Raw genomic sequence first — 21161 nt, 5'->3', positions numbered from 1 at the left:
AAAGCCGAAGACCGGGCGGGGACCGGAGGGGTGGGAGGGCGTGTCTGATCCGGGTTTGGCTTTCGAGCATGCGCAATCTTCAAAGAAAGTGACGGGGGAAAATTGCGGAGCGAACGATTGCGTAAGCGCTTGTTCGGATTGGCCAGTGCTTGAGCGCGAGGGGTCGCGTCTATTCGTCGCCTGGTAAATAGGAAAGGGTAGGGGCGGGGCCAGGGAGAAGCCGCGACCTGGTTGGCCAGGAGCGGGATGAGGTGTGTCGCGGATTGGTCCCGGCCGCGAGCTCGGCTCGGTGGAGCGCGCCGGGTCCCGGAGCCGGCGGCCTGAGGGATGGACGAGACGAGCCCACTGGTGTCCCCCGAGCGGGCTCACCCCCCGGACTACACCTTCCCGTCCGGCTCAAGCGCTCACTTTCCGCAGGTGCCGGGGAGCGCGGTCCGAGTGGCGGCGCCGGCCGGTTCGGCCCCCTCTCCGCCCGGCTCTCCTGGCCACGACCGGGAGCGGCAGCCGCTGCTGGATCGGGCCCGGGGCGCGGCGGCCCAGTCCCAGACCCAGACTGTGGCGGCGCAGGCCCAAGCCCTGGCCGCCCAAGCCGCGGTGGCGGCCCACGCCGCGCAGGCCCACCGCGAGCGGAACGAGTTCCCGGACGACCCCGAGTTCGAGGCGGTGGTGCGGCAGGCCGAGCTGGCCATCGAGCGCGGCATTTTCCCCGAGCGCATCTACCAGGGCTCCAGCGGGAGCTACTTCGTCAAGGACCCTCTTGGGGTGAGAACGGGGTCAGGGGCTGCAGGCGCGGGCTTGCGGGCGAGTGGGGCTCTGGGGACTAGTCCAGGAGAGTTTTTTTTTTGGGGGGGCGGGGGCTGGGGGAAAGGAGAAACTTAACAATGCGAAGCCCTTGGCAGGATTTTGGGATGTCACCGAGGACTGGAGATGGGGAAGCTCTGCGGAATCAGAATAAATCAGAACCCTGTTTGGTGGGGGATGGTTGAGCGGAAAATGAAAAGGGGAAATTGACCAGATGCTGGCTAGGAGGTCAGCGGCGTGGTGGGGCAATCTTTCACTGAACAGAGATGCGCCGAGAGATGCTGCTTTCTAGTAGGTTCTATTTTGCTTTAAAATGCTCGGACTGCTGCTCGGCCATTGACTTTGAGACTTTAGGCCTGTTCTTTCTAGACTGAACTAGTGTGTCTCTGCTCATTGAGGAGGACGGGTCAGCCATCAAGGGTTCTGAGGATTCACTTCCAGCCTTTGATGTCTCCTGTCCCAGGTCTCTCTGGCAGACGTTGATGATAGAGTGGGTGGCGTTATCAGGTTCATCTGCCCTAGAAGAGGCTTTCTTAGTTATTGCTTACTTCTGGGAAGTGGTTCAAATCCTCTTTTTATGCTTCCTCAATTTGGAATGTGGAGTTTTAGAAACATGGGGCTGTCAGCTGCCTTTTACTTTCTTTTCTCTCTCAGCACTGTCAGCTCTTTGCTTTTTAGCTACTCAAAGTGTTTGCTCACCTTTATTTCGTCTCCAGCGTGTGTATAAAGGGGGATGGGATAGAATGGGATGGAGAACCACATGGAGTGACCAATGTAGCTGAGAAATGACCTTTATTCTTTTGAGAACTACAGAAGAATTTGATTCAGAACAAATCAGAGGTGTCACTGGAAGAACAATGGAAAAAACATATCAAGTCTTTTTAAAATATATTTTTAATTTATTTTTAAAAGATACATAGATCACACAAAATGTTACATTAAAAATGTAGGAGATTCCTGTATGTGCCACTCCCCACACCCCCCATTTTTCCCACATCAACAACTTCTTTCACTAGTGTGGTCATAACTCTTTGTCAAATCTCAGGTGTGTCAGAATGACTTACTGAGAAAGAAAAACTATTATAGTTACAACTATTAAAACGACAGATGGCAACCTTCCCTCAGACTTCTGTACATCTCTCCTGTGTTAACTCTTCAGATAGGTAGTGTTCTGTTTTGGTAGGAGTCCTGAGTATCTGATGGGCTGTGACGGATAGCTCTTGGTTAGGCTCTTGCATGATATGGATGTAGAGTTACCCCTGAATTATGCAAAACCAGAGAGTAAATCTGCCATCAACTCAGTTAACATAAAATGATTTGGGGTAGGCTTCAGGAGTAATAAGTTTTCAAGAGCTAGTAAAATCCCGCTCTTAATGTTAGGGAGCGGTGAATTCAATTGAAAGCTCAAAGGGAAACCATTACAAAGAAAAGAGAAGTTGAGTGTCCCGAAATCTAAATGTTAGCAAAATGCTTTCATCATTTTTTAAAATGAAAAAAATCTTAGATATAAGAAAAAAATCTTAGATATAAAAGTGTTTTTGTTTTGTTTTTAGTTTGTTGACTGGTGTAAAAAGGGGCTAAGGTTATCTTTGATAGGTACAGGAGCAGGAGGAATGTTTTTGTTTTTCTTTAAGGACACCATTATAGCCCTGTTAGAAGTGTGCCAGGTCAGCTGAGAAGTGATCTTGTGCTCTGACAGGTGGAAGTAATCTGATCTCTTGCTTCTGCCTGGCAGGTAAAGTCCTAAGCACCTCAGTACACAGGCCACCGAGAATGCAAGACCAAGGGTTTGTTTCTTTGTCATTTGCAGGATCCCAGTCACTAAAATTTCCTGTTGGCTGTCCTTTCATAGAGAGGAAGTCGGAATACAGGTGCCCTGACAAAACTTAACAATGTAACCATCCTGCTCCCCCTCAGGAAAAGGGGGTTTAGAGCAGAAACCCATTTCTATGGAAGATCTTAATGGCCCACAGACTCACTCAAGCTGGAATTGTCATCTTTGGACTTGCTCCAAACGTATTTAGTTATTTTGTTAAAGAAATGCTTAGCTAGCACTTGTCAGATGCCAGGTACTGACTGACATAAGTGATTTGGAAGTAATAGCTCAGTTAATCCTGATAACCACCCTCTGACTTAGATGCTGCTATTATCCCCATTTTACAGATAAGGACATAAGGCATAGTGAGTATAATTTACTTGCCCACGGTCTCACAGCCAATAAGTGGTTCAGACAGGATTTATTTATTTATTTTATTATTTATTTCTCTCCTTCCCTCCTGCCCTCCCTCACCTCAGTTGTCTGTTCTCTGTGTCCATTTACTGTGTGTTCTTCTTTGTCTGCTTCTGTTGTTCTCAGCAGCATGGGAATCTGTTTCTCTTTGTTAAGTCATCCTGTTGTGTCAGCTCTCCACATGTGCGGTGCCATTCCTGGGCAGGCTGCACTTTCTTTCGTGCTGGCAGCTCTCCTTATGGGGCGCACTCCTTGCGTGTGGGGCTCCCCTATGTGGGGTCACTCCTGCGTGGCACGGCACTCCTTGCGTGCATCAGCACTGCGCATGGGCCAGCTCCACACAGGTCAAGGAGGCCCGGGGTTTGAACCATGGACCTCCCATGTGGTAGACGGAAGCCCTAACCACTGGGCCAAGTCTGCTTCCTTCAGGCAGGATTTAGACCCAGGTGGTCTGGTTCCAGAGTTCCTGCTCCTAAACTCTGCTTACTCTGCTGCCTCAAAGAGTTAGTTTGTCATTTGAATTTCTGGTTTCTCCTTTCAGGTACTGTATTGGTTAGGATTAAGTTTGGCCTTGTGTGATAAAAAATCTAAAATAGTAACACCTTGAATAAAAGATAATTTGTCTCTCGCATGAAAAGTCTAAGGCTGCTTAGGGCCAGCATGGCATTTTACTTTTTTTTTTTTTTTTTTTTTTTTTGAGGTACTGGGGCTGTGGATTGAACTGGGACCTTGTATGTGGAAAAGTGACACTCAACCACTGAGCCAGATCAACTCCCCTGAGTTATTTTTTTGTATGTTTGTTTGCTTGTTGTTTGTCTTTCTTGTTTTTAGCAGGCACCAGGAATCAAACCTGGGACCTCCCTTGTGGGAAGCAGGCGCTCAAACGTTTGAGCTACATCCGCTCCGACATTTTACTTTGGCAGGGCCTCAGGCTCCTTCTATCCAGCACATCAGCCATCTTCATGATCCAAGGTGGCTGCTAAAGCTGCAAACATCTTATCTGCTTTTCAACCAGTTAGAAGAAGGAAAGGGAGAGGGAGAGCATGCCTCCTCCCTTTAAGGACACTTTCTGGAAGTTGCACCAACTCTTCTGCTTACATCCCATTGTCCAGAACTTAGCTACAATGGTGGCTAGGAACTATTATTCTGCTCAGCTAAAAATCACAAGTCCTCTATTCAGGGAAGAATGGGAAACAGAGACTGAAGAAACCAGTAGTCTCTGTCACAGCTTAACTTAGTCCAAAAAGGTTCTTGAAGATAATAGCCTTGTTTCCATTTCCCAATTTAGGATGGTTTCTCCCTAAGGGTGTGCTAGTGAGGACCTGGAACAGTTAGAGGGAAAAAGCTAAATCAGAAGCCTTGGTGGAGAGTGTTGGAATTACCCCTCCTTCCTTACATCCTCCACCTCAGGACACTGATCATGCTCCCTGACCTACAAAAGTATTTTTGGAGCATTTTATGTTATGTGATGCCAGTAAGACTGGATGTTTGTATTGCCAAGATTCACAGACTAGCACATAACTAGCTAGTTTATGGAGAGGAATAAATGAAATGTCACATAGCAAAGCTCCTGACATAGTTCCTAGTATTAGTGGGAGATCAATTAGGGTTTTAAAGTTTTTTATTTTTAAAGGTGTATGCCGATTTACCTTAGGGGTATGCTTTCTTGTATACACAGCATTGAATAAGGCAAAAAGTAGTATTATTTTGAGAAGTCATTTTCATAACCATTGAGAATAATAATCCATCAGATGATGCTAATTGGTGTTTGATAATACTTCAGAATTTTACACAGACATTGCCCCTATGTTCTTGGAACTTGGGCTTATATCAGTGATTTTCTACTTTTCAAAAATATTTCATCTACCAAGAGTTTGTTATGAAAACAGGAGAGAATTTTTTCCATTTCTCAAAAATAAAATGATTATCATATTACATGTGCTTCCAACTACCTTTGCCCTTCAAGAAATTCTTATATGTTCTTCCACTTGGTTGAGAACCACACTGATAGCCATTATTGAATAAAGAATCTAAAGCAGAATGAAAAATTTATACTAAAATGTTAAAGGCAGTTAGGTTTGTATATCATACATAGAGGTTGGTCTTGAGGTTTTAATCAGCTATCATGTTCTAGAGAGCTGTAATGGGTCAAGTGGGTTGGGTTGATGGCAGTGGGGTAGAAAGATAAATACAGGTTAAATCTCTTTCATTATGTTCCATTTGGACCCTATCTTTTTTTAGGGTCTCAATATATTTGGAATAATGCCTCTCTCCCTTTTTAAGTGTTAACAAGTAAATCAAGCTTCTCTGCCTAACTAGCTAGATTAAGAACTGCTGTTTCCCTTCAATCTCTGTCTGATACAGCAGTTTTCAAGTAGTCCATGGTCTCTGGAGCTCCTGGAGACCCATTTTGGGTTCTGTAAGGTCAGAATTATTTTCATAATAATGCTAAGATTGTGTTTGCCTTTTTCACTTTTCATTTTCTTCTGAGCATGCAGTGGAGCTTTCTAGAGGCTATATGATATGTGATAATGAAATAGTTTGAATACTGAAGCAGGTGTGAGAATAAATTTGTCTTCTATTAAGCTAGACATTGAAGAGATTTGCAAAAAATGTAGAACAATGCCTCTCTTGTCACTAAAATATTTTTTTGAATATACATTTATTTTTTCATAAAAATAAATCACTTATGTTAACATGTGATAGGTTTATTTTCATTTTTAGGTGAATTAATAGTTTAAACTTTTCAATTTAAATTTCTAGTACAGAAAATATAGATTTCACCCATGTAAACAAAAACTTTCAAGGTCCTTCATACTTTTTAACAGTATAAAAAGGATCTTGAGACCAAAAAATTTGAGAACTAGATTAAGAGGTAGCTATATTTGATGTTTGTGCATTATGAGTGATGTGTTCAAACTGTCTAAGATTTTAGATTCCTTTAGGAAAGGGCCTCTTTGAGCATAGTACTTATTGTTGTTACTGCTAGATAGATTTAGGAACCTCTTTGGGTTCCAGGTTTCCTGAATCGGTTGTGGATCCTGGAACCAGCCATGAAGTGGCCTGTTGCTTCCTGCGCTTTCCTGTTTTTTTATCCTCAACTTTATGTACTGTGGCTGCTTAGCTACCTGCACTCATCCCCTTTGTTAAAGGGGATTAGTAAGTAGTGTTCAGGAAAAATATTTTTAAAATACTGGAATCAAACTGAGGCTTTCCTCAGATGTAATAAAGGAATTGAAAGTATGTTAAGGGAAGTGGACTTGGCCCAATGGCTAGGGCATCCGCCTACCACATGGGAGGTCCGCGGTTCAAACCCCAGGCCTCCTTGACCCTTGTGGAGCTGGCCCATGCGCAGTGCTGATGTGCACAAGGAGTGCCGTGCCATGTAGGGGTGTCCCCCATGTAGGGGAGCCCCACATGCAAGGAGTGCGTCCCGAAAGGAGAGCTGCCCAGCGCGAAAGAAAGTGCAGCCTGCCCAAGAATGGTGCCGCACATATGGAGAACTGACACAGCAAGATGACACAACAAAAAGAAACACAGATTCCCAGTGCCGCTGATAAAGATAGAAGCGGTCACATAAGAACACATAGCGAATGGACACAGAGAGCAGACAATGGGGGGGGGGTAAATAAATAAATAAATCTTTTAAAAAAAAAAAAGAATGTTAAAGAAGACAGAGCATAGTAAGAAAAATTAGGCAGTAGTCATTTTCTATCACTGAATACTGATGGATGTACTTTTTTTCCAATTTTAAAAAAATTTATTAAAATATATCACACACATAAACATACTTAAACAGTAAGTGTATAGTAATAGTTGTGAACTTAAAAAACAAACACAAACATATATAACATCATACAGGACTCTCATACCTCACCCTACCACCAATACCTTGCATTGTTGTTAAACCTTTTTAACTAATGATTAAAGAGCATTGTCAAAATATTGCTACTAACCAAAGTATTTGTCCCCCAACCCACCCTATTATTATTATTATCTTCATATCATTTTTTTTTAAAGACATTTAAAAAAAAAATTTCTCCCCCCCCCTCCCAAGTTGTCTGCTCTCTATGTCCATTCTGCTGTGTGTTCTTCTGTGTCCACTTGTGTCAGCGGCACTGGAATCTGTCTCTTTTTGTTGCGTAATCTTGCAGTGTCAGCTCTCCGTGTGTGTGGTGCCACTCCTGGGCAGGATGCACTTTTTTTGCACTGGGTGGCTCTCCTTGTGGGGTGCACTTCTTGCTCATGGGGCTCCCCTACGCGGGGACACCCCTGCGTGGCAGGGTACTCCTTGCGCTCATCAGCACTGTGCATGGGCCAGCTCCACAAGGGTCAGGAGGCCCGGGGTTTGAACCTTGACCTCCCATGTGGTAGGCGGACACCCTATCCGTTGGGCCAAATCCGCTTCCCTCTTCATATCATTTATATATGAACATACATAAACAGTAAGTGTATAGTAAAAGGTGTGAACTTACACAGCAAACATGCATAACATCATACAGTGGTCCCATACCTTGCACCAACACCTTGCATTGTCATGAGATGTTTGTTACAAATTATGGAAGAATGCTGTCAAAATATTACTACTAATTATAGTCTTATCTTATATTTGGTGTATTTTCCCCCCAACCTGCCCTATTATTATTTTTAAATATATTTTTTATGTCAGAAGTTGTAAAATTATAAAACAATCATGCACATATACAGAATTCCCAAACAACACCCCTCTATCAACATACCACACTGTGGTGGAACATTTGTTACAAAATCCGCTTCCCATACCACCAGGTCTTGAAGACATTTTCTTACAATTTCTTCTAGAAGCTTTATGGTTCTTGCTTTTATTTTTAGGTTTTTGATCCAGTTTGAGTTAATTTTTATATAAGATGTGAGATAGGATTTTTTTTCCCTTTCGTCTGTGAATATCCAGTTCTTTCAGCACCATTTATTGAATGGACTGTTCTCCCCGAGCTCTATGGGTTTGACAGGCTAGTTAGATATCACTTGACCATACATATGAGGATCTATTTCTGAATCATTAGTTTGGTTCCATTCGTTTATGTGTCTGTCTTTATGCCAGTACCATGCTGTTTTTACCACTATAGCTAGGTAATATAATTTAAAGTCTAGAGATGAGAGTTTGCTTTTCCTTTTTAAGATGTTTCTGGCTATTGAGGACCTCTTACCCTTCCAAATAAATTTGGTAATCATGTTTTCAATTTAAAAAAATGCTGATGGAATTTTTATTGGGATTGCATTGAATCCGTATATCAGTTTGAGTAGAGGTGACATCTTAATGATATTTAGTCTTCCAGTCTGTGAGCCTGGAATGTTCTTCCAGTTATTTAGGACTTTTTTGACTTCTTTTAACATTGAGTTGCAGTTTTCTGAATACAAGTGCTTTACATCATTGATTAAGTTTATTCCTGACTATTTGAGTTTTATCTGTCATATTTTCACCATTCTTTTGACACTTTTAGTTACTTTTATTGATATCATCTTCATTTCTAGACTCTCTTCTAGACTTCTCTCTCCTGTCTTTTCTTTTTAGGCTCTAGCACCCCTTTAGTATTTCCTGAAAATCTAGTCTCTTGGTTAGAAATTCTCTCAGTTTCTGTTTATCTGTGAATATTCTAAACTCACCCTCATTTTTGAAAGACAGTCTTGCCAGATATAAGATTCTTGGCTGGAAGTTTTTCTTTTGTAGTATCTTAAATATATCATACTACTGTCTTCTTGAATTCATGATTTGGTGAGAAATCAGTACTTAATCTTGTAGGGTATCCCTTATATGTTATGCATTGCTTTTCTCTTGCTGTTCTCAGAATTTTCTTTGTCTTTGTCATTTGATATTCTGATTAGTATGTGTCTCAGAGTTGGTCTGTTTGGATTTTTTCAGGTGGGAGTACATTGTGCTTCTTGGACATGGCTATCTATGTCCTTCAATAGGGTTGGGAAATTTTCTACCATTGTTTCTTCAAATATTCCTTTTGCCCCTTTTCCCTTCTCTTCTCCTTCTGGGACACCTATGACATGTATGTTTGTATGTCTTTTCCTCTCATTTAGTTCCCTGAGACCTTGTTCATTTATTGTATTCTTTTCTTCATCTCTTCTTTTGTATGTTCACTTTCAGAGGCCATTTCTTCAAGTTCACCACTCTTTTCTTCTGCCTCCTCAAATCTGCTATTATATGATTCCAATGTTTTTTTTTTTGATTCCAGTATTTTTAAAATTTCATTTATTGCACCTTTCATTCCCATAAGATCTGCTGTTTTTCTATATATGCTTTCAAATTCTTCTTTGTGCTTATCCAGTGTCTTCTTAATATCCTTAATCTCTAGCCATCTCATTGAATTTATTAAGGAGATTTGTTTGAACTTCTGTGATTAGTTGTCTCAACTCCTTTATGTCCTCTGGAGGCTTATCTTGTTCCTTTAACTGGGCCATATCTTCCTGTTTCTTTTTTTTTGTCTTTATTAATTTTTTTAATGTTACATTAAAAAAATATGAGGTCCCCATATACCCCCCCACCCCCCTCACCCCACTCCTTCTTCCTGTTTCTTGGTGTGGTTTTTAATTTTTGTTGGTGTCCTGGCATCAGGCTTACTAGAGTATTTATCTGGGTGCAGTTTTTCTGTTTAGCTTAGGACTTCCTGCCATTTTTCCCTTGCTGGTTGTGCAGTAGAAACCGAGGATGTAGTTGGTGCTATAAGCTGTAGAGGCTCAAGCTGCACTTATTACCCCTGGGACCAATGAAGCTTCTCCCACCTTTCTCCTTTACCAGGGGTAGGGACAGAGTCACAGCTATGTGTTATAATCCAAGTCATGCAGGCCTAGATTATAGTTGTCCAGAGAGACTGATGAAGCTTCACACTTTCTTTCTCCCCTGCCTGGGGTGGGAATGGAGTTGCAGGTTTGGGCAGCAATCTGTGCAGTGTGGCCAAAGATGACTGCAGTTAGTGGCTAATTGCAGTTAGCCTTCTGATTATTCAGTCTGTGCCAGCCAGATTCACTTGCAGTTACCTGGATAGGCTGGTGCAGGGCCCACCAACCTCCTCCGTGCCAGAGGTGTGGCTGAAGCCTAGACTAGGGATTCAGGCTGATCTGGGTGAAAGAAACCTGTTCCTACTGTCACTGTGATTTTAGGTCAGCCGGGCTTCCCTCATGGTGGGGGTGGAGTAAAAATGGCAGCCAAGGGCCTCTTTCCAACCTGGTCAAGTTCATACTTTAGCTGTTCTTAGGGTTATACTTTAGCCAGCTAAATTTACTCATCAGTACCTGAAGTCAGTGGCTTCAACTGACTGAAGCCAACTGTCTCTTTCTCTCCTGTTTTTGGGAAATGAAGCTTCCAATTCTAGCCACAGAATCTCTTGGGGCATCTTATGTTACCAAAGTAGGATAATCACCAGTCTCCACGGCTTGGCCAATAATTTCCCAGAGAGGTTGGCACAGTTCCCCCCATCTCCCTCCCTGCCGTTGGTGGGGTTGGGGCTTATGGGAGAGCTGCAATCTTATCTGGATGAAAAGAAGCCAGTCCCTACCACCACTGTGGTTTTCAATCTGTCCTCCTTCCCCTCATGCCAGGCATGGAGTGAAGATGGCAGCTACTGGCCTCTTTCTGACTTGGACAGGTTCAAACTTTAGTTGTTCTTAAGGATTATACTTTAGCCCATAGAATTTACTCATCACTCATCTGTAGCTCCTGTTGGTGCCCAACCGTCTCCTCCTCACCCTTTCTTAGGAAGTGGAGCTTTCAATTCCAGCCACAGAACAGCTCCCAAGGTGACTTGTGCCTCCAGTGGAGGATGGGCACCAGCTTCGGTGGCATGGAGCAAGATGCTTACGAATCTTCTCTGCTCGTGGGCAGTCTCCTCCTTCCATTCCTTCAAGGATGTTGCAGGATGCTCCTCTGGTCTCCTGGAGCCTCCAACAGGTGTTTCAGCTAGCTCCAGATAGCTCTGGGTATTTACTCACTGCCCTGTAGCAGGAGCTGACTCTAGGAGCTCCTTACTCAGCCACCTTCTTGCTGGTTGTCTCTGATGGATATCTTTTTATTTGAGTGGTATTAGGGTTTGTTCCCTATGAATGAGGAGAGTAACCTTGATTATTCAGTAAGACGATTGATAATGTGAAGTGAACTTTAGCTTTGGAAATTAGGTTAGAGCTGCTTTATGTCTGTATCTAGGAAACCTAAAGAGTACTTGCACATTATGTTCTCTTGCACAATCTAGGTACTGAGGAAATGTTAACAGAATTGAATTGAACTTAGTCCTGAAAAACGCTTTCTGCCCTTCTATCTGAATTCCCTTTTGTTTGTCCTTTCTTTCATCAGTGGCAGCATTAAGAAGGGACTTGGATGAATTTTAATTCCCACAAATGGCAATCTAAGTAAAAACTGATTGCTGTGCAAATTCAGCTTCAAAACAAGTTAGTTTCCTTCCTTCCTTTTCTTTCTTTCCTTTCTTTCTTTTCTGGCACTGGGGACCAGGGATTGAACCCACAACCTTGTATGTAGGAAGCTGGCCCTCAGCCACTGAACCACATTTACTTCGCTGAGTTGATTTTTTCATTTGTTAGGCTTGTTTGTTTTCATATTTTCAGGAGGCACGGGGAACCAAACTCGGATCTCCCACATGAGAGGCGGATGCTCAACCTCTTGAGCCACATCCACTCCCAAGACGAGATTCTTAACCCTCCTTCCAATCCCCACCCCACCAACAGATTACCAGTCTTGAGCCTGTCCTTTTTAAAAATTCTGGGACCACCACTCTTTCCTCCATCCTTCCCATCCTACCATTCTTCCATTTGTCCAGTCCAGACAGTATTCCTTAATGAAACCTTGTTATACTAATATGCGTTAGTAACCAAGATTACTAATGCTTTTAGAGTTGATGAAATGTTTTCTGATTCTCATTATGGTGGGAAGAAATTGAGAAGTTTGAGAGGTCAGTCTATAAATGATACCTTGACCTTCAAGTTCTGCTTTCTTTAAGTGGAAATATTTAAGCCTCAGCCTTGGTATTTTTCTGTCCACTGGTAGTTGGAATGTCTTAGTCTCTGTTCATTGGGGACCAGCTTGCTTAACTCCACATTGTGCCTAGGTTGAACTGACTGTTGGGATTCTGGGACATGCCTCTAGTTGCCCTGTGGTTTTGCTGCCCAGGTCCCAGAGAGTTACAGTGGATTTGTTGGTCGTTCTCTGAGTGGCAAGCCCATTCCTACTCCTGCTGTGTTGTTCAGAGCCTGGAGTTCTAGGGGAGCAAAGACAGCAAGATAATTAAGTATGCCTCTTGCTAGCATCTTTGGATGAGAAGTAATTCTGAAGACTTATGATATGAATATATGCACTTTACATTTTGCAGTGAATAGTAAATTTGTCTGTAAGACTAAATGGTTTTTGTAGGGAGGAGGAGAGTTTGGTATGTCTCTTGCCCTCTCATATCCTTGCAAGCCTTCAAGGCCAAAGTTGGCCTCAAGATTGGCCAATTTTTGTTAGAAACATGCATCTAGCCAGTTCCAGATATGAGTACTTGCTTAATGCAGACAGATGGGTGTATGTTTTCTGCTGTGACCTGACAATCAGGAAGTGACACCCACAGGAAAATGTCCTATGACACAGACTAGCTTCACTTGGCTGGGGGGTGAGGGGAGAGGGAGAGTCATATGATATGAAGATAAATCACTTGAATTGCACGTTTGCTTTTCTTCCTTTAAAATATCAGCATGGGGACTGGAGGGAAAGAGATAAATGTAAAACAACCTCAGAGGGCCGGCTGGTCTGGGAGAGAAACATTTAGGAAGAAGGACTGTAGTTTCTAGGTTGCAGCAGTATCCCATATTTCCAGGGATCTTTGAAAATTAAGTTACAGTCATCTAGAGAGAATAGATATAATCTTTGTGACATCTCATGTTATGGTCTCTTGCTTGTCCGGATTACTTGAGGGAACCCCATTCCTACCAGAAAACAGATTATTTTTCCTGCTGTGACTTTCTTTTTGGATGCTTTCTTAGTTTGTAATTCCTAAACTTCTTTTTTTTTAAAGAGACGTAGGTTTAAGAGAAATCATGCATAAAATGCAGAGTTCCCATATATCACCCTATTATTAACACCTTGCATTAATGTAGCACATTTGTTACAATTCATGAAAGAACACTTTATAATTGTGCTATTAACTATAGTCCATCATTTATAGCAAGGTTCACTGTGTTGTGCAGTACTAGCTTTTTAAAAAAATTTTAGTTCTAGAACATATATAAAACCTAAAATTTCCCCATTAACCACTTTCAAATATATAACTCAGTTCTGTTAATTATGTTCACAATGTTGTGATACCATCACCACCATACATTACCAAAACTTCATGATCAACCCAAATACAAACTCTGTACAATTTAAGTCTTAACTTCCCGTCCCCTACCCCCAACCCCATCCCTTAATAACCTTTATTCTGGATTCTGACTCTGTGAGTTTGCTTATGCTAATTATTTATTCATATCAGTAAAGTAATACAATATTTGTCCTTTTGTGTCTGGCTTATTTCACTCAGTATGATGTGGCAAAGGTTCCTTCCTAAACTTTTAGCTTTACAGTTTGTTAGTACCCAGGGGGTGGGAGAATAAGGCTGATAGATGAAATCTGCCATCAATGAAGGAATTTTCTTAATCTCATTCTGTAATACCTTTCTTATTTCCTTTCAGTTGATAATTTTTTGAGTCTTTACTTAATTGATGCAGCAGAACAGTGTATATGTATGTACCTTGGGTGTTAGAGTTTGATGGTGTTACATTTCTGATATGTCATAAAAAGAAAGTTTCTCTAGGATATGTGGGGTAGACATGCACACAAAAAGATAATGTCACGCATGTTAAGTTAATTTCTTGCTGTTTTTTGAAAAGATTACTTTAGACCCTTTGATACTTCCAATGTGGTGCTCTGTCCTTTCTGGGAGGGCAGGAAGCAGCACTGTATTGGCATAAGATTGCTGCCAATGACTTGAGATCTCCCATTGAGTTGGCTTTATAATCTTACTTCCAGAAATGTAGACATCCATCTACCTTGTTTATTTGAGCATAACATTAGAGGTTGGTACCGATGCAAGAGTAATATAAATGAAGTTGAAGAGTGTAGTAGCATGAAAAAATGAAGAATCTTGGTTACCTTCTTTGGTCTACACCTTTCTAGTCATGGGTCTCTTAGCTGTACACATCAGCTGGTGTCTTCCCCTTACGAGCTGGGGGGAAGCCTATATCTTATTATAAGTAGGGATTCTATGCCTGTGTTTTCTTCTTTTCTTCTAGATTCCTGCTGATGTGGTTTGTGAGCTACTTTAGTTGACTTGCTTTAACTTCTCCTTCCTTTGTCTGTGTAGAAGATCATTGCTGTTTTCAAACCCAAGAATGAAGAGCCATATGGGCATCTTAATCCTAAGTGGACAAAGTGGCTGCAGAAGCTGTGCTGTCCTTGCTGCTTTGGTCGTGACTGCCTTGTCCTCAATCAGGGCTATCTCTCAGAGGCAGGGGCCAGCCTAGTGGACCAAAAACTGGAACTGAACATTGTGCCCCGCACGAAGGTAAGGGATCTACCTCTTGAGAGTCTTATTGTCTGGTCAGAGTTTTCCTCTGACTTAAGCCGCAGTACATGTTAGTGGACCATTAGGACCAATGAGAACTACTTATACCCTGAACCTGCAATTTTTTTTTTTTTTTTTTTTTTTTTTTGTCAGAGAGAGGTGGTTAGGTTCATGATTGATTGGATCTAACAAAATCTGTCCTCTGGAGAATACACTTAAAATTTTTGCTTACAAGTTCAGGGAGTTTCCCGGCTCTCTCATGCGTATCTATGAACTCCCTGGGTCTTTGGGTCCCAGATAACCTCAAACTGGTTAGAAATCTAGATATTTTTGTAACCCATCCCTTGGACTTCTGAGCCATTCCAGAGTTTAGATCTAGTCTCCAGTGGACTAACTGATATCAGTTAAACAATAAAAAAAAAAAAGCAAGGTTCTGGCAAGGAGGGCTCTAGAACGGGCTCAGGGTTAGAGTAAAGGTCTGGCTTGAATCCTCATAGGGAACCAACATGGAGGTATCACCATCCTTATGCTGTGGGATTCTGGGATTCATGTGAACACATCAAAATAAGCATCCCGTTTCCAGGCAGATCCGAACTTAGGATCTTGTTATAGAACCAGTTGAGGTTCTCGTGAAGGGTTTGGACCATCTCCCCCCTGCCCAAAAATGTTGCATACAATTCAGTACAGGCTAAGAAACCCTGTACTACAGAATGCTCCCTTGGATCCGTGAAACTTTCCAAGGGTTATAAGGGGAAGGAATATGCTGGTCAGCACATGAACATTTATATGGTTACCTGAGGGTTAGTAACAGTTTAAGGTGGAACTCTGACCTGATGCCTTAAAGGCTATAGTAACATCTTTGTAGCTCCAGTCACAGTATCTGGGATTCCCTTTGAGAATCTGATCAAAGCTATAGACCCTGTTCCCAGAAAAAATACACCTATTTACCATCATTGTTTTGCATATAATTTCAGGGAAATGGTTCATAGACCAGTTGAAGTCTATCCATTGACCCCCTAGGGACTGTGACCTCTAGATTAAATACCTCTGCTTGAGGTTTTCTTTGCAGGTTTAGGAAGCAGTCTCTGAGGGCAAAGAGATTGCCCAGCAGACTGCAAATCCCCCTCAAACTTATTTTTCTGTTTTTCTAGGGTAGTTTGGGAAAAAATGTGATTATATTGTTTATAGATGTCTAATTGTGACTGTGCCTTTGCCGCTACTTTTCAGACAATAAGCCATCTAGTTTGTAAGTTTGTAGAAGTCATGGCCTATTTCTTGAAATTTTCTTCTTCTGTTCTCAGCACCAAACAAAGTACTATTCTTATAGTAAGTATTCAGTAAGTACCAGCTGAGTCAGTGAATGAATGCCAAATTGAGAAACAATACTAATTATCCCCAACTTCAGGTTTGTGGAGAGAATATCTGACCAGGATTGTAGTTCCTATTTAACTTATAATTCACTCCCTAGCTTGGTCAGCTTAGTCCTTCCCTTTATGCTTTGATTTTCCCTCTGTGTGCAGGTAGTTAAATAACATACTTTGAATATCTTGTAGGATAATTAATGCTCCTAAGAATCTCCTGCCCAACCTGAAATTTTCCTATTAGGCCCCTCCTGGATTCTAGAAACTCTTTTAAATACTCCTTGCTCATCACTCTGTAATTTCCTTCCTTTGCTAGGCCCCTGCCTTGTGACTGCCTACTCTGCCCATGTTCCTGGAGTACAATGCCTAAGGATCAGAGGGCTCAAGTTTGAATTCTGGCTCTGCAGCTTTTTATTTGGGTGATCCTGTGCAAGACAATTAATCACTCCTAGGCTCAGTTTCCTCATTGTAAAAATAGGGATATAAATAGTTCCTACTCTGATAGGGTGACTATCAAAATCACATGCAGGGAGCAGATGTGGCTCAAGTGGTTGAGCATGTGCTTCCCACATGGGAGGTCCTGAGTTCAGTCCCTGGTGCCTCCTAAAAACAAACACAAACAACAAGAAAACCAACTCAGGGGAACTGATGTGGCTCAGTGGTTGAGTGCCGGCTTCCCACATAAATCCCTAGCCCCAGTACTTGAAAAAAAAGAAAAGAAATCACATGTGATAATCCATGTAAGGCACGTAGCACAGTGACTGGAAGAATGCAAATACTCCATATGTGTTAGCTTGTGGTATTTTGTGGGCTATTCTAATCATTAATGTCACCCACAATCCCTTTTTTCCCCATCTCTGATCTTTCTCTTTCCCAGTTAGAAAACTTTAATATGGCCTGAGGATCTTTGGCATCAGAAGTCATTGACTTTTGTCATACATGAGTCTGAGATGAGAGAACTTTGTAAGCTGAAGTTACAGCTACTGGAGAATAATGAGAGAAAGTCTCCCTTCCTAGCCCCCCCTACCCTTGTGACAGTATTCTACCCAGTTGATCAGAACACCTGTTACTGTGGAAATGAGCTCACATTGTGGAGTTTGAAATAGTAAGGTGCTAATTCTCACTCACTAGCCATCTCTGCTGTTTCCATGAGGTTTCAGGTTATAATAGTTTTATTACTCATAAGGAAAAAAAGATTTATTCTAAAGAGAGATCAAAATATATATAGTGGGGAAGAAGGATGGGTTATGAATTGGCATTGGTGAGAGTTAGAGCCAGAGTTTTCACTGTGGAAACCAGCAGGGTAACCTTGGGAAAGTTCTTTCTTTCTTCAGCCTGTGCCTGTGTGTCCTGATTGGTAATGCAGGGAGTGCCTGTTAAGGTACTTGCACATCCAGATATTCTCTTAATGGATGGATGGATAGATGGATGGAGAAGAGGGAATTATTTTGCTCCCCTCTGTCTCCAAGGTTCATGGGTAAAATTGTTATTTGTAATGAATTTTGCAAGACTTAGAAAAAGAATGAATTTTATTATAATTTGATTTTAGGAATTTATATGGTAAAACCCACTTGTTATCTCTGAAAGAAGCTTATAATTCATTAACTAACTCATTCATTCATTCATTCATTCATTAAACATTTAATGGGCCTGTACCACACACTGTGTTAGGTGGTGGGCATGCTAATGTTAATAATCCAAATCTCATTAGTCTACAGAGAGACTTCAGACATATGAATAATTAGAAGACAGTGTGATCAGTGTGATAATAGACATACATATGGATTACAGAGCTGTAATTTGACAGTCAAGTATGACAGTGATGGCCCATTAAAAATTATTTTTTAAAATATTATTTTTGAGTAGGCAATATGTGCATGTATTGCAAAAATGCAGATGAACAAACATTAAAAAGTAATTCAGGTTCCCTCTCACCCCTGTCTCCCAGCCACCTAGTCTCCTTCCTCAGAGACAGCTGTTATTACTAGTTTCTTGTATAATATTCCAGATGTAGTCTGTGCATATATATATGCATTTAATAGCAATTCATTAAATTAAAATCAATTTTAATGTTTATTTTTTTGAATATGAATAATTGAACATTATTGGACACAAAATTCAAAAGGAAATAAAAGGGTATAGAGTAAATTGTAATCTGTTTTTATCTGGTGAGAAACACTGCCTCTCTTAGGTAGACAGTTTCCTCATGGGCAGGCAGTAGACTGTCATCTCCTAACCCAGATGACTGTATTAGTCAGGGTAATTAAGTCAATCTAACTGCTATAACAACCACTCAATCTCAGTGGTTAAATACAATAAGAGTTTCTTACTCATGTCACAGACATGTGCCAGTTAGGCAGCTTTTCTGGGTGGCTCTTTTCCATTAGCGACTGGGGAACAAGGCTCCTTCCATGGTGTGGTTCTGCCATCTCAAAACCCTTTATTTCCAGCTGCACAGATTTGGAGAACTAAGATCATGTGGGAGATTTTAGGGGCCAGGCGTGGAAGTGATGTACATACTTCACTTTATCAACATTCCATTAGCCCAAACTCATCTTATATCCTATCTTAACTGAGAAATTCATTATTTTTTGTGTGTGCCCTGGAGGAGGAACAGGATTAATGAGCATTTAGCTGTTCTCTGCTAAAGTGGTCTGGTTTCTTAAACTTGACTCTAACCTGGGTATTTTTTCTCTTTCTGCTCTAGGTAGTATACCTGGCCAGTGAGACCTTCAACTATAGTGCCATTGACCGAGTGAAGTCTAGGGGCAAGCGGCTTGCACTAGAGAAAGTGCCAAAAGTTGGACAGCGATTTAACCGCATTGGGCTACCACCAAAGGTATGCGCTGAGGTTCTGCATCTGTGTGGCTTGTGGAGATGGAGTGTGATGACTTATGGTGGCATTGTCATCCAAGTGGTGAAGCACCATGCCTACAGACTTGCATATGGGCATGGGAGTAGCTTGTCCTGATATTTCTGTCAAGGGCCTAAGGTTTGGGGGATAGACGCCCTCTAACTTGGGAAGGTTAGAGGAGACCCTAACTTTCTCACTTTCCCCTCTGAGCCATTTGGTTGGGCTTCTTGAATTTGCTTAGGCAGGTATTGCCACACCCCTTTTTTCCTCTACTTAAAAGGAATTGAAGAATTAAAGAGCTTGAAAAATTTCCTCTTCTCTGATCTAAATTCCACATGTCTTAGAGGTTATCTAGCTTACTCCTGGGGTCTTTGGATTCGGGCTGTAGAGAAATACCTTATTCTTCCCTTTTGGTTGCAGGTTGGTTCATTCCAAATCTTTGTTGAAGGCTACAAAGATGCAGACTACTGGCTGAGGCGTTTTGAAGCAGAATCACTCCCTGAGAACACTAACCGGCAACTACTGCTGCAGTTTGAGCGGTTGGTGGTGCTGGATTATATCATCCGCAACACTGGTGAGCAGCTGTGGGAGGTGCCGAGCCCTAGTCAGACTGTGGTGAGACACTGGGGGAGGGAGACTCGGAGGCTCACAAAGCTTGAGAATCAGTCTTGTCTGGATGAGTTTTTTCATAAGTCGAGGTCATGCATATTTGCGGAGGGTGTTGAAGAATACTTTCCCAGGTCAGGCTTTGTCCAAACACATCTTATCAGAGTAGGTGAAGTGGAGCCAGTATTTACATTTTATCTTAGCTTCTTTACTGGTGTCAGACAGAAGACCCTTGGTCCTTGTAAAGCACTGCAAAGAGTACTCTTACCCTTGATCTCTAGTCACTTGTGTAACATCAAGGCCCTTCAAAGGACATTTTTTTTTTTTTTTTTTTTTTTACTTCTGAGAATTAAGCATTGTGTGCAGAGATTTTGCAGCTATCTCCTTTACTTCAGTTTTTTTTTTTTAAATTTTTTTATTTTTTATTGACTTTGTAATAATATTACATTAAAAATATATATGTGAGGTCCCATTCAACCCCATCCCCTCACCCCCCCTTTCCCCCCCCCAACAACACCTGTTCCCATCATCATGACACATCCATTGGATTTGGTAAGTACATCTTTGGGCACCTCTGCACCTCATATACATTGGTTCACATCATAGCCCATACTCTCCTCCATTCCATCCAGTGGGCCCTGTGAGGATTCACAGTGTCCGGTGATTGCCTCTGAAGTACCATCCAGGGCATTCAAAGGACATTTTTGTCCTTTCCTAACTTCTTGAGGTAGATTCTTAGGTCAATCACTTTTAGCCTTTGTCCTTTTCTAATAATGCTTAAATTTCATCTTAAATATTTTTTTTTGACTGCTCATTATGGAAAATTTCAAAGATGCACAAAAGTAGAGAGAGCGATGTAATAAACCTTTATGTGCCTACTCCTAGCTTCCACATGTATTACATGAGGCCTCATTTACTGCCTCCCCCATCCCCTGCTGGATTATTTTAATGCAAATCCAAGACATTGTATCATTACATCAATAATTGCTTCCATATGTTCTTTAAGAGACAAAGACTTTTCTTTAAGTATAACCACTGTCTTATCCTGTCAGTGTTCATATTTCCCTGGTTGTCTCCCCCCCCCCCCCCCCTTTCATTTGTTGAAGAAACTGGGTTATTTACCCTGTATAATTTCCACTTTCTGGACTTGACTTCCCTTTGTTGTCATTTAATATGCTCTCTATCCCCAGTGTTTCCTGTAAACTGATAGCTAGATGTAAAGGTTTGGTATTTTTGAAAACTTTTTATTTTAACATAATTTCAGATGAGCAGAAACACTGCAAGAATAGTGTAAGGAGCTCCTATGTATCCTTCACTGAGATTCTTTACGTTTTACCACTTTTCCTTTATCAGTTCTCTCTCTCCACACACATCACATATATGTATGTATGTGTATTTTTTTTCATGAACCCATTTGAGAGTAGTTGTAAACATGCTGTCTCTCTATTCCTAAATACTTTAGTGTGTGCATTTCTTCAAAACAAGGACATTCTGGGAAACGGACTTTGGCCCAGTGGTTAGGGCGTCCGTCTACCATATGGGAGGTCCGCGGTTCAAACCCCGGGCCTCCTTGACCCGTGTGGAGCTGGCCATGCGCAGCGCTGATGCGCGCAAGGAGTGCCGTACCACGCAAGGGTGTCCCCCGCGTGGGGGAGCCCCACGCGCAAGGAGTGCGCCCGTGAGGAGAGCCGCCCAGCGTGAAAAGAAAGAGCAGCCTGCCCAGGAATGGTGCCGCCCAC

The 21161-nt window shown here is 41.9% G+C and overlaps 1 protein-coding gene across 1 annotated transcript in view; it reads left to right on the top strand.

The window, feature by feature from the left end:
- Positions 1-212: 212 nt before the first annotated feature.
- The window catches only part of PI4K2A (phosphatidylinositol 4-kinase type 2 alpha), a 56695-nt gene continuing 35746 nt past the window's right edge, over positions 213-21161 (top strand). The window contains exons 1-4 of the mRNA XM_004456994.4: positions 213-762; positions 14401-14601; positions 18670-18801; positions 19237-19390. Of these exons, the coding sequence (XP_004457051.1) occupies positions 328-762; positions 14401-14601; positions 18670-18801; positions 19237-19390 (922 nt within the window). The 5' untranslated portion in view covers positions 213-327. The remainder of the gene's footprint in view (positions 763-14400; positions 14602-18669; positions 18802-19236; positions 19391-21161) is intronic.

Source organism: Dasypus novemcinctus, chromosome 6 (genome assembly GCF_030445035.2).
Source record: "Dasypus novemcinctus isolate mDasNov1 chromosome 6, mDasNov1.1.hap2, whole genome shotgun sequence".
NCBI classification, from domain to species: domain Eukaryota; kingdom Metazoa; phylum Chordata; class Mammalia; order Cingulata; family Dasypodidae; genus Dasypus; species Dasypus novemcinctus.
This window is presented reverse-complemented; position numbering and strand designations above follow the sequence as displayed.